The following is a 12,607-nucleotide window of genomic DNA, read 5'->3' as shown; positions in this document are numbered from 1 at the left end:
CGGAGCCAGTTCACTGAAAAACGTATGACCTGTTTTCAGGTGAGGTTTTGGGGACAGTTCCAAGAAGGAAACCCAGGGATAGGACAGGATGCGGTGGTGTGTAGGGGGTTAACAGAAACGAAGGAGAAGAGGGCGCTATGCCATGTATGGCTTTATAGGTTACGAAAAGGTTTATAAAATCAATTATGTATGAGACAGGAAGCCAATTCAGGTCTCCACTGCAAGGACACAGTGGACATGTTTCCATTAGTGAATTTATCTGACTTTGGAAGGGTGATTTCAAAAGAAATGCCACAAGCCGAATGAAATGGATATTATGCACAGAAAAATCAAAGTCAACTAAAATGTGACACAAGCTGGTGGAGTAAATGTAGATATACTTGCCTGAATGCATATTAATTCAAAGTAATATTTTCACCCAATCTCCCCAATGTTACACCATTGTAACATTTCTGAAGTGTTGTGGTCTTGCTTTCACGGCATCATTTTCTCCATTTTTTTTGCATTTGCATTTCTGGAAGCAAATGCCTCAAGTAGGGGGTGAAAAATAAGGTTTGACATCGGAGTTTGAGTGAAACCCCTTTTTGTCGTCCTCTGAGATTTCAAGTTATCTTATTATTGGGTAGAATTTTACTTCAAAGGTATTTTTGACAGTCTAAAAGGCCTCATGGTAATGAATTGCTCAGTTCACTGGTAAGGGTGATGAACTTTGTGGTACACCCTGTGTACGATACCATTTGAGTATAAATTGAAATTGCCATCTGAATGATTGATGTCAAATCAGGTCATATGTAAATGGCAGCTCCTGGTAAATTACTAGCTGTTAAATGTGTTTCTTAAACCACCTTTTGACATGACACTGTTAGTCAACATATGGTGCTGTTCAATTAGTGGCACTTGTTTTAATATGTTTTGAATGAATGCCCTACACCCAATGAAATCTGGATGAGAAAAATATACTTCTGTGGTGATCTTAGTGTTGTGGTCATGTTTTGGGTGTTAGACAAATAGCTGAAGCTTGTGCCACCATTGTTTTTTTTTTTCTCTATCCATTGTAGGATGCAGACAAGAACATTATCAAGTTGTTGAAGGAGAGGGGCCGCCTGGTCAACACCAGCACTTTCAAGCACAGCTACCCTTTCTGTTGGAGGTGAGTGCTTCTGCAGCAGATTTGAGTAGAGCGTGGCTCCCAGCGGTGCCTCAGGTGTCCTGTCTTTCCCCTCTCCTGAGTCCTGTGTTTCGGTGGGGTGGGGGGGTGGGTTCTTGACCTCTGTCATGCGCCTGACGTGTCAGATTTCACAGTGAGGTCTGTGAGCTTCTCAGGAGCCAGCTCCTCCTGACCTCAGGAAAAGTGCTTGCTGCATTAAATCAGTGAGGAGGGAATCAAGAGAAGCTGACAGAAGGACTTTATTCATCCCTGTCAAAATTAGCATATCGCGTCAATACCTCCTGTGCTGGCTCAGCAATCTGCCCAATCGGCAGATCGGTGTCTGAAAGGTCAGGTGGTTGTCTCATAAGCACAGTGCGACGCTGGGACCTGCAGTTGAAAGGTTTCCTGAACCTGGCTTGATGATACCTTGGCTAATGTGGATTGATTAAGTTTTAGGCTCCATCTGTCTTTCCAGCTCTCTCACATTCTAATTTTATTGCTTCTGTAAGCCTTTGAAAAGAACTTTGGAATTTGTAGTTTGGTTGTTTGCCAGTGAGTTGGTGAAATAACTGAATTATAGGGTTAGACATTTTTTCCTATGTCTTACTATAGAAATAGATGATGTGGTTGGCTTAATTTGAACCTTGAGTCTGACTGGTTCCAGATAATATCTTGTTGAACATCTGTCCAGGTGTCTGGTCATTGTTGCACTCTTTTAAATGTGTTCAGGTGGATACATTGGCTTCAGGAAACAACCTTTATTTTGATGAACCTGCATTTCATATTGCTGGAATGAGACAGGCTTAAACTGATTGGACATTTGGTAATTTTCTGTATATGACAACAGGTATTGAAGATGGAATAATGATGACTGCACATAAACATATTGATAGATAGTTGGAAACTCTTATGTAACCCCTCCCCATTTCCGCACCTGCCATTCTCAAGTTTTCTTACTGAGAAATCAAACCATGATCAGTTTCATTTCTGAGAAAGGGAATGGAAGAGCTCAGTGGTCAGATTAGTTGCTTGAGTGTTATTCTGTGGAAGCATGATCAACTGTGTCTCTAACTCTTCAGTGTTCTTTTATATGTGGTAAATGTATATATGCAGAAGATGTATAAAAGATAGTCACTCCCCCTTGAGAAAGTAGAGGCAGTGTTGCACAGAAGTTGTTATACCACAGTTGAACTAGTTGTGAAAGCACTTGAAAAATTTAACAAGGTATGAGGCTTTCTGAGTACCTCAGAAATTCACTCCGTTCTCTAAGTGTCCTAAACTATATACAGTTAACCATTTTGGCTAGCGAGCTACCCCATGGAAACTGAAGTTTTCTCTTCAAGTTTCGCCCTTCGGTGTTATGCATTTTATTTATTTCACATAATGTTTGCCTAGCTTGTTGAAGCAGGCATTTAGTAAATCTTCCTTTGGTTTGATTTGTTGATAACTAATTTCCCTCTAATTTGCACTGTGTGAGTGTTTATATTACACTTGTCAGTTTGTAACTTTGTGTCTTGTTACAGCTTTCTGGAAGAAAGACAATTTAAGTTGGCTTCATTAATTTATTTTGTATTAACTTGTATTTCATCTTCCACTTATTTGTTATTATCACTGAGAGCATTTTAAAATGTTTGTTGTCCTTTTGCACCCAGTGTCTCTGGTATCTTGACAACCTTTAGAGCTGAAAATATGAAAACATAAGGAAGGTTTGAAGTTTCACTGAAAATCCTTATACGGCTTAAAAGGGAAAAAAATAAATCCCTGTGATGCCGCCAAGTCATGAACATTTCCTTACTTGTAATTGGCTGGTTTTGGTCATAATATAGGCCACAGTATGTTTAATTAGTATTTATATTTCATAATTCAGTTTCCACTCTTTAGAAAACCTAAGTTCTCTTACTGCATTATGAATGCCAAAACAGCAGTTATATAGATATGGCACACTGGTCAACACCCTCTTTAGGAAAGGTTTGCAGCCAGTATTTTCCCCTTTTTCTGTTGTTCAGGTTTTTAATAACAGCAACTGGGACATGAAATATCTTTCTCCTTTCTCCACAAGCTTGAATTGAATTGGTTTGACTATTTGGGTTGTTACTATGATTCAGTGGATGGAAGTACAGCTGTTTGCCCTCATAGAAAAAGACAGCTGGTGTGAAGTTATTTTATGATGTGAAAAATCTCTATAATGTACAGTTTTATTTACAGCTGCCAGTGGAAATGTTTTCATTGGGTGGCATTGTGTACTGTTGTGGTTATTTTACAAAACCAGTAGGAATTATCCAGGAAAGAATCCCACATATGATTGAAGTTAGTCTGTGAGGACTCATTGGAGCATTAACAGCTTGTAGTATTCGGTCAATATTCAAGAAGCCAAAGCCCATAACAACTCCCAGCATTTGGCCTCTGAAATACATAAATTCTTCAGAAATGTTTTTTTTTTTGATTCAGGACATTTTGGGGACAAGTGTGTATGGTTTAGATAGGTTTTGTAATGTCATTGAGCTAAGTCCATAGCTTGTTTTTTTTTATTGCACTGAAGTCTGGAGTGGTTATCTATAAATTACTCCCTCTGTTCCCTTCTGTTGTTGGCATTTTTCTGTAGTCTTTAAATAGTCTGTTCAGTTTGGTCAAAGCTCTCACAGCTTATAGTAAAACCTGTCTCCACTGTGGTGATGCTGCAGTGCCAGAGTAGCTTCAGAAATGACACCAGCTAGATGGAGAGTTTAAATATTGACATTCCTTCGCAAGACTGTAAGAGGAAGCTTGGTAATGTGTTCCAGGCCACGTTTCCTCTTGGTTAGGGCAAAAGTGCTTCAGTTCCTCGGAATGCTGACAATACAGTTGTGAGGAAATTACCTTGCAGGCTTCCCATGATTCTTCACAGTATCTTGGCACGGAAAATTAGAAAGTGATTAAAAAGTAAAAGTTTATTTCAATTTAAAGCTTGTGAAATGTCTTGCTAACCTGCTATGTTGATGTTATTTATTGTCGTTTAGTACCTAACAGTCTCAGTGTGGTTATATTGCTAATAAATGGGCTAGATGGTAGTATCCTACCAAAGGTCATCAGGCTGGTGTTCACCTGCCAAGAGCACCCAAAGGTGTGTGTCTGTGCTGCTGGAAAATGTTTTGAAAGTAACAGTTCTCACAAAGTTTATCCCCCTGCAGCTCCATCTGCAAGGTAGCCCAGTTTAACAGGAATGTGACTGTTGCAGTCATAAATAAAAATCATTAAAATTCTCACATCTGCTCTTAAAAAGGCATTGTGAAAATAGCTGTGAAAAGAGTAAATCTAACCTGAGTAGGAACCCTGGATAAGAAAGCTTGTGTCCATGATTAGTGGAGCAGGCTAGGTGAACTAGCAAGCTATAATTGTGGTGTCTTAAGTCTTAAGTGGCGTAGTGGTAGGGAGCCAGGCTCATAACCAAAAGGTTGCTGGTTCAATTCCCCACTAGGGCACTGCTGTTTTACCTTTGGGCAAGGTACTTAACCCTCAATCACCTCAGTAAATATACAGCTGTATAAATTATAAAATTGTAACTACTGTATGTATTTTGCTCTGAATAAGAGTGTCTGCTAAATGACAGTAATGTAATATGAATTTCATTTGTTGACTGATTATACTATCACCCTGTGCCATTTTCCAGAACAGGCGATATTGCTCTTACCCTGTAGTACCCGGGTGTGTGACCTTGTTATGTCAGTTGGATGTGAGATAAGGAAACGCTGTCCACTGCATTCCTTGGTCTCCAGCTATGTTTTTTTAAATAGTCACACGTTACAACATTGTAAAGATTTAGTTGGATGGGATTATTTCATAGCACATTTATATGTCTCTTACTATGACTTTTTTTATTCTTTTTAGCACATTGGCATTTGCCATTGTAAAATCAGAATTATTTTAGTTGCTGAATCCAATTTGGAGAACATGTATACATCCTGAATAGCTAGCTAGCTAGCTGTGACTCACAAAACTTCATTCAAGCTGCAGGGTGCTTATGTATTTGCTATATCAGCATTCTGTGCACAAACAATACTCTGGACCTCCCTTAGGCTGACCTGTGTGGTACCTGTGTCATTAGGCATTTGGTGTAAAACTGGAATTATCAGCTGGTCCACTGTACATCGATAACATCCTGTTTGCTAATAAGAAATCTAGTGATGAGTGAAGTGAGTAAAGTTAGGCTTCACCTACCCCTCTAACTCCCACTGGGTGGAGCTAATGGGGGGTTATCAAAGGTGCACTGCTTTTAACCAATCACAGTGTTGTGCTGTGGATAGCAAATTCTTATTGGTTTATGGCAGATCACAACAGCACATGGTTGCTCTACCCATTTGGGGTGTGTTAGAGCCTCACACCCGTCACCAAAGAAAGCCCCTTTTATTTTTAAATGCCATCCTGTTGTTAAAAGGTTTTCCTTTGTAATTGGGAAAGAATGTGTTTATGGAATTAAATAAGAAGGCTGAGCTTGCCAGCCATGCTTAGAACAATGTTCTGCCAGGAGAAGAATGATTTATTTTGTGAAGTTCTCATAAAAGAGAATTTCAGTGAGATTGCTTTCCCAAAACACAATAAACGGTCATTTATTACAGGGAAACAAGCACCCCAGATGTCCTCAAGACTTTATAGAATTTTAGACCCAGTTTACATAAGATTAATTAATGCAGTTTTTAATACATGCAATGCCATCACCATAGGAAAGCCTTCACTGTAATATAACTATTCAAAACAATCACAACAATGCCTTTGATACCTTTGATCACAAGATGAGTACCTTTGATCATGAGATGAGTATCTGCTTTGTATATATGATTTTTTTAACAGTGTGGTCTTTCCCTGTGATTTTGGCAGGGAACTACAAATGTTGTATTTGTTTTTTCCTCCTTTAAATAGGTCGGACACCCCTCTCATCTACAAGGCTGTACCCAGCTGGTTTGTTAGAGTGGAGCACATGGTGGACAAACTGCTGGACAACAATGGCAAATGCTACTGGTGAGGCTTGGCTTTGGTCTTCTACGCTTTTGTAATAGTAACCCACACTGTGGCCTTTCAAATGAAATTTGATAGAATGTGTGATATTAAAACTGACTGAAGCAAGGGTCTTGTGACACACACATATTAACTGTACCTTTCCCCATCTGTGCATGAACCACACACACACATGCGTGCGCACACACACACACACATGCGTTCAGACACAGGGGCTATATCCACATCACATGTGAAAGGCGGGCTCTACCTCTGCTACACAGCCAAGACAAGATGGAGGATCTGTGGACATAACAGCTCTCAGGAGACCTTCATATCAATATGAAATGAGTATGCACACCTTTTATTTAGCGCATTCTGCACCAATACCAAATACCAAAGTCCCCTTTTTTCCTCGTGCTTAAAATGTTTGATCTTAGAGATTAACAAGAGGTGTCATTCTTTGGATTTCTTCATATATGCATATCTCAGAATGATAAAAGGGTATGTTGCATATTTTTTGCAGCACTGGAGGATCTGGGATCAATAAATGCGAGGAAGTGTGTACGTTCAGTTAAAGCGGGTCCTTAAACGGAGGCCTAGGTTAATTTTGAGCTTATGTGCTTGGTGCTTTTGGTTGCTCACACAGCTAATGAGGTGTCGTGATTTATTTGTGCACTGGTACATTTGGGTTGATATAGCACTGCAGGTGTTTCATAGTGTCCGTGTATTCCCATGTCTCTGGAGTGAAGCAGTCAGTGGTAATGCGACTGTCACCTGGAGATGAATCACCTGCAGGTAGAGGGAGGGGGGGGGGTTGGGGCTAGTAGCTGTAATGTGAGTCCTGAGCTGTATGTGTGTGTGTGTGTGTGTGTGTGTGTGTGTGTGTGGCGGCGGGGGGGGGGGGGGTTTCTAATTTAAAGATATCGCTACACAACCAAATATTCTACTGTTCTTGTATTTTCTTACTAATATGAACATGAGCATGCAATGTACACAGCAAATGGTGCTTTCATTTCCATGTTAAGTACTTGTGAACGCGTACACTACATAAAACCAGCAATCAGGCTGTCTTTCACTCACTCATGCTGTGATTGGATATGGTTGCAGCAGTTTTTGTTAATTGCTTCTCCCCTCTGCTACATGGCACTATGGGAGTGAAGTATCATAAGCCTTGTTTGTTGTGTGGGTATGTGCTGTTTAACAGATTTAAACTAATCAAAGCCCTTTTTGATAGGTCTATATCACTGACTTTAAATGCACAACATAGATCAACAAGTCTTTACTTTCAAATGAAGCCTCACTTGAGGAATTGCTTTTAGTAAATGTAATGTTTAAGTACTGTGTTCTTCCTTGTATTGTTATCAAAGCGTAGTGGTTTAGTTTTTCTAACAAGGGACACATTTTGAATTTGAAAAGAAATATAGTTCATCAAAATGTGTGCACAACAGCATAACCGGCCAGATGGAACCTTTTTTGTTGAAATATGAAAATATTAAAACTACTTTAATACTTCATAGAAAAGTCAAGATATTTCTTTTACTTAGAGGTGAAGATTCATCCAAGTTAGTCTATCGTAGCCTAGGCGCTAAAGTTACCTTTTAGGAATAATATTTGAGAAAACCATATAAGAGCAACACCAACATTCGCTTGACCGCTGAGAGGTCACTGTACGTGTCTGTCAAGCAGCCTGCGTAACTGACAACTTGTTCACCCTCTCTGATTGGATGCCTGCCTTCCTGCTCACACACGTCATCATATGCAGTCTTTTTTTTTTTTTTTGGTAACATTTAAACTGTTTTCACAAAGAAGATCATTCTGCTGCCACACTGAATTCTGCCATGTGAGAGATTGGTACCGTATCTTGAGTCCCAGGCACCCTCGCCCTTAATGAAATTCTGGAAGCGCAATTATTCTAATGTGTTCCATCAAATCCTGTGGGCTGCAGTGCTGCTTTTAGAACATCCTGATGAGCGCTTGCCATGATTTGGGCTCCGTGTGGGTGGGCTGCTCAGGGTACCCAGGGATCCTTCTCATTTATTTTTGATGCTTTTATTATGAAATTTCATGCTGCCTCTCAATTAAAAATGTGTTGCTTTAAAAGCCCTAAATATCAAGGACCTGGGTTGTGTGGGGAAATTTTTTGGGCAAAAAAAGTATTGCTTTTTTTTTGTGTAAGTCTGTGCAATTTTGAATCGTTCTGTTTTTATGGAGGGTTTGAGCATGCCACTCTGCTTGGAAATACCTCACTCCTCAGTACAGATGGAGAGATTTTATTACATGTAAGAATTGACAGGCCTTTTGTGTTGCTCCCTCATTTTCATGAAGTAAGACTGGCTGATGCCAATTAATTACAATACCTTAGCCTAATTTGACCCTGTGTCTCAGAGATGAAAAAGTGCCCCCCTCCCACCTCACCCCCAGCGTCACCATGGAGCCACTTAGCTCCGTGTCTGCCTTATAATAGAAACACGTGGATTGTTAAATAGCCCTGTACATCTAGCACAAGACAGCGCACTTTAAATTCTACATTTAGTCTAGGGGAAAAAAATCATTAAATTGATATATTGGGTGCCTAAATAGAAATGCCTCTCTCACAAATGGGAATTGATGAACTCATTGCTCGGCTGGTGGAACCTGACTGCGATTTATACTGAGGTATTCTCCAGAGGTGGCGTTGTGTCCCAAAAAAAGGAAAATGGAGGGAAAAAGGAGGCAGATGCCTTGGAGGGAGATTTAACCTTTGCGGTCCAACTTATTAGAGATGGCACAACGGTTTATTTTTAGTGCAAGAAATGGCAAGAAATAAGAGGCCAGCTCAATAAAGCAGTAGCGCACTCTAGTTTGCTGTCACATGCTTACATTTTTTTGAAGGTCTTTGTCATATTGCTAATTGCAGAAATCGTCCTTGGCGGAACTGAGCATTGTTATTCAGAAGTGTTGATATATACATAGCATTACATATATAACAGTATTATAATTATATAATTTAGCTGAGTCTCTGATTGCTCTACATTTGTTTTTGCTAGTGTGGTCAAGTAATGCAGTCTCATAAACATACCTCCTATGTATGTGTCTCAGAGTGAAAGTCGGCTGTGCATCAACAAAATTATATAAAAGTGTAGAAAAATATAAATAAAATATAAATAAAAGATGCAGCTAATGATGGGATTTATTTTTCAACATTGTTATTCCTAATCATGAATAATGATCATATGCTAATTACTTTGACAGGAATATTTGAAAAACCCAGAGAAAATCACATAAAACTGGACATATAAGCATTTCCTATTACCTAATAATTACTATCCCTACTTTTAGTTTGCTCTTATTGAGGTTGGTGTTCGGAATCACCGCGAGGCTTGTTTCCTTAGTTACACTCGGCAACACAGGCGAGAGGAAACTCTGTAGTGGATGCTGGTGTCACAATAAGCAAAATGTCTGGATGCAGACACCCCCTTTAATAACGGCGGGCCGGGAAGCTTTGTTTGTCTTCATCTGGTTTGAGACGGTGGGTTGCCTGTCTCTCCCGCCGCGGTGAGTTCCGGTCTCCCTCTCCCCTCCCCTGCTCTGTGGGCGGGCTGTCATTAGCACCTGTCAGGTTAGAGGAGTTTACGTAACCACAGCCAGGCAGGCACATTACCAGCTTGCCGGGAGGGGTCGGGGGCATTGTGTGTGTTTGTTCTTACCCAGTGATTTATGCAGGGGGGTTGAAACTGCCTGGGAGAGCCTCCTCGCTGTCCGCAGGCTGGGTGTGGCTGAGGGGTGGACATGGCTTCTACTGTTGGCCCGGGCCCAGCCCTGAGCTCCAGCCTCTCGCTCACACCAGCTCTGGGGCAGAGCTGCTGGCACTCGCCTCTCTCTCTCTCGCCCTCCTTGGAATAATTTGCCCATCAACGGCTCTCTCTGACAGATGTGCGGCGTGTTAAAGGATATTATATAAGCTGTCTTGTATAACACTTTGTTCCTGCCAGATTCATGTTTAATGTTTTGCTCCTTCCCCCCCTAGACACAGGATAACTCAGTGTTTAAATTTGAAGCTCTTCAGTTTTATCATTGATCTCCAACGAAGTTACAAGCACTGATTTTTTTTTTTTCTTTTCTTTTCTATGACTCATCCCTTTCAGGGTCCCTGAGTTTGTGAGGGAGAAGCGCTTTGGGAACTGGCTGAGGGACGCACGTGATTGGGCGGTGTCCCGGAACCGTTACTGGGGCACCCCCATTCCCCTGTGGGTCAGTGATGACCTTGAGGAGGTCAGTGACTGTCATCTTTCTCAAACTTTAAGAAAGAGGGCTACCCTGGCATTGCTGTTACAGAATGCCTGTTCTATGGATGTGGAGAAGTGCTGCTGTTTTTCATAAGATGTCTTTGTTTTTCTACTCTTATCTTTACAACTACTATAATTTGTTATTAGCAGATTAAACAGAGCACCAAATGTGGCAGCTGTTTTGCTATTACATACAAACAGTAATGATACAATAATATGGTGTTATAGTGCAGTGGTATTGCTCAATGAATGTTTGCAAAAATGCAAAAGGTGACTAAATATTGTTAAAGGAGCCCGTGAGTTACTTTTCAGTGAAGCTGTGCTTCTTTTGAACAAGAATTTGAAAGAAACCTGACAAAGTTTGGACTGGCCCACCGATCTCATATGAAGATAAACTACAGAAATTTCCATTTAGCCGTGGAGCTCATGAAAGACAAACTTAATATAGCCCTCGGAATTGGGTTGTTTCAGTCTTTTGAAAAATGAAATGAACGACTGAATAAAGAAGGACAGTGACCTGCTTCCTGGAAATAGCATAATGACTGTTTCCAGGCAGCGGTCTCCTGAGTGCCTCCTGACTCCCTGAGCTTGTGCAGGGCCAGGAAAATGGATCTCTTGCTCTCCAGTCGCCGTGGCGGCCGTATCTGGGACAACTACCTGAGCCCGTCACCGAATTAGAACGGGGGGCTTGCTTTTACTCGAAGAAGTGTGACACGCTCTTTTGCGAAAGTGCCAGATAACTTTGTTCCTGCCTGATAAGTTTGAGATTGATTTGTATTGCTGGCTGCATTCCTCTCCCTGTGATCTAGGATTGAGCTTCCCCCCTGCTCAATACTGAGCTCTCCTCTGCAGACAGTCCAGGACCAGAGAGTTTAAAAGCACTGAGCTGAGGGATTTCTTAGATAATTCACTGGGAGCCGTTCGAGGAAGGTAGCTTCTGTTTGGTCAGTGAAATATATTGCTCATGAAGCTTTGCCAATGAAGATGCATTTTATTTTCTTCGCAAGGACAATCACAGGTGTGGGAGAAACATTCAGATTTAATTGAGATTGGTGTCCACCACATAGAAAATTGCTCAGAAAACAGGGTGGGATACTGGAACCTCAGTAGCTTTTCATTACCTAGACCTGGCACAGTGGTCTTATTTGAATGTAATTGAGGCAAAATTTAGAACTATGTTTAAGCCACTTTAGAAAATGTATTTTTAACATGGAATATCGATTTAGATGAATTTCATACTGCTGTCAGCATGTGGAATGCAGTAGAAAATTGGAGCATTTTTTTAGGATGGAGCTGGGAAAGAGGACACTGGCACAGTGTTGGAGATATTTTTTTGTTTTCCTCTGAAAATATGCCATGGCTAGCTTTAGTAGTTCTAATGTTCTTTGTTCATGAAAAGTGGAGACGTTACATACGTGGCCATATTGACCCAGTTAGACAGTGAGTCAGCCGAGAAGCTCTAAGTGATCTATTTTTCTTCATCTGCTGGTAAAAATGACCTCATTTATCAAGTAATCGGGTATTTTCAGTGCATGTCTCTGTCAGTAGGCTCTTTAGAAGGCAAGGGCTGGAGTTCCCTCTCAGTGCACCCAGGAGCCGCCGTTCTAATGCGGTGAGACACGCCCTCATAATGTGCTGTGACTAAGAGCCTGGCCCTTCCTTCCTCTTAGGTGGTGTGCGTGGGGTCACTGGCTGAGCTGGAGGAGCTCACAGGAGTGAAAGTAACCGATCTTCATCGGGAAAGGTGAGTCATCCGCTGTCTGCCATCAGATTGCTCCTCACCCAGTCTCCTTTCCTCCGAACTACTCGGTAACCCCAACAGGCGAGTCCGGAAACCAACGGGATCGCTTTCAGCGCTTAATTATCCTTAATTAATTGTGAGAACCAGCCACCCTCATTCGGTAAATGGAGGGAACAGTTAATCTCCTGCAGACAGAACTACTGATTTCTCCGCTGTCTGACCCTCTTGTTTGGAGTAGCATGAATCACTGTGCTAAATGTGTACACAGCAACGTTGCATGTATAAAGACTCCCCGCATTTTTTAAGAACAGATGGAGAACTTTTAATACTGAGTGATGCTCAGCTTGTACTTTAGCCTGTGGCGGAAATGAGACACTTGAGAAGAATGGCCCACTAAAGGTGCATAATGTATAAAGGTCAGAGCATGAACAGAAATTTCTGAAATAAGAAAAAAGTTTTTAACTACAGGAAAAGAACTAG

At 41.1% G+C, this 12,607-nt stretch overlaps 1 protein-coding gene across 1 annotated transcript in view; it reads left to right on the top strand.

Annotated features, from left to right (window-relative positions):
* The window catches only part of iars1 (isoleucyl-tRNA synthetase 1), a 48,866-nt gene that overhangs the window by 11,641 nt on the left and 24,618 nt on the right, over nucleotides 1-12,607 (top strand). Inside the window, exons 12-15 of the mRNA XM_036531362.1 lie at nucleotides 1,059-1,150; nucleotides 6,044-6,142; nucleotides 10,246-10,372; nucleotides 12,057-12,130. Of these exons, the coding sequence (XP_036387255.1) occupies nucleotides 1,059-1,150; nucleotides 6,044-6,142; nucleotides 10,246-10,372; nucleotides 12,057-12,130 (392 nt within the window). The remainder of the gene's footprint in view (nucleotides 1-1,058; nucleotides 1,151-6,043; nucleotides 6,143-10,245; nucleotides 10,373-12,056; nucleotides 12,131-12,607) is intronic.

This window comes from Megalops cyprinoides, chromosome 6, assembly GCF_013368585.1.
Source record: "Megalops cyprinoides isolate fMegCyp1 chromosome 6, fMegCyp1.pri, whole genome shotgun sequence".
Classification (NCBI taxonomy): domain Eukaryota; kingdom Metazoa; phylum Chordata; class Actinopteri; order Elopiformes; family Megalopidae; genus Megalops; species Megalops cyprinoides.
This window is presented reverse-complemented; position numbering and strand designations above follow the sequence as displayed.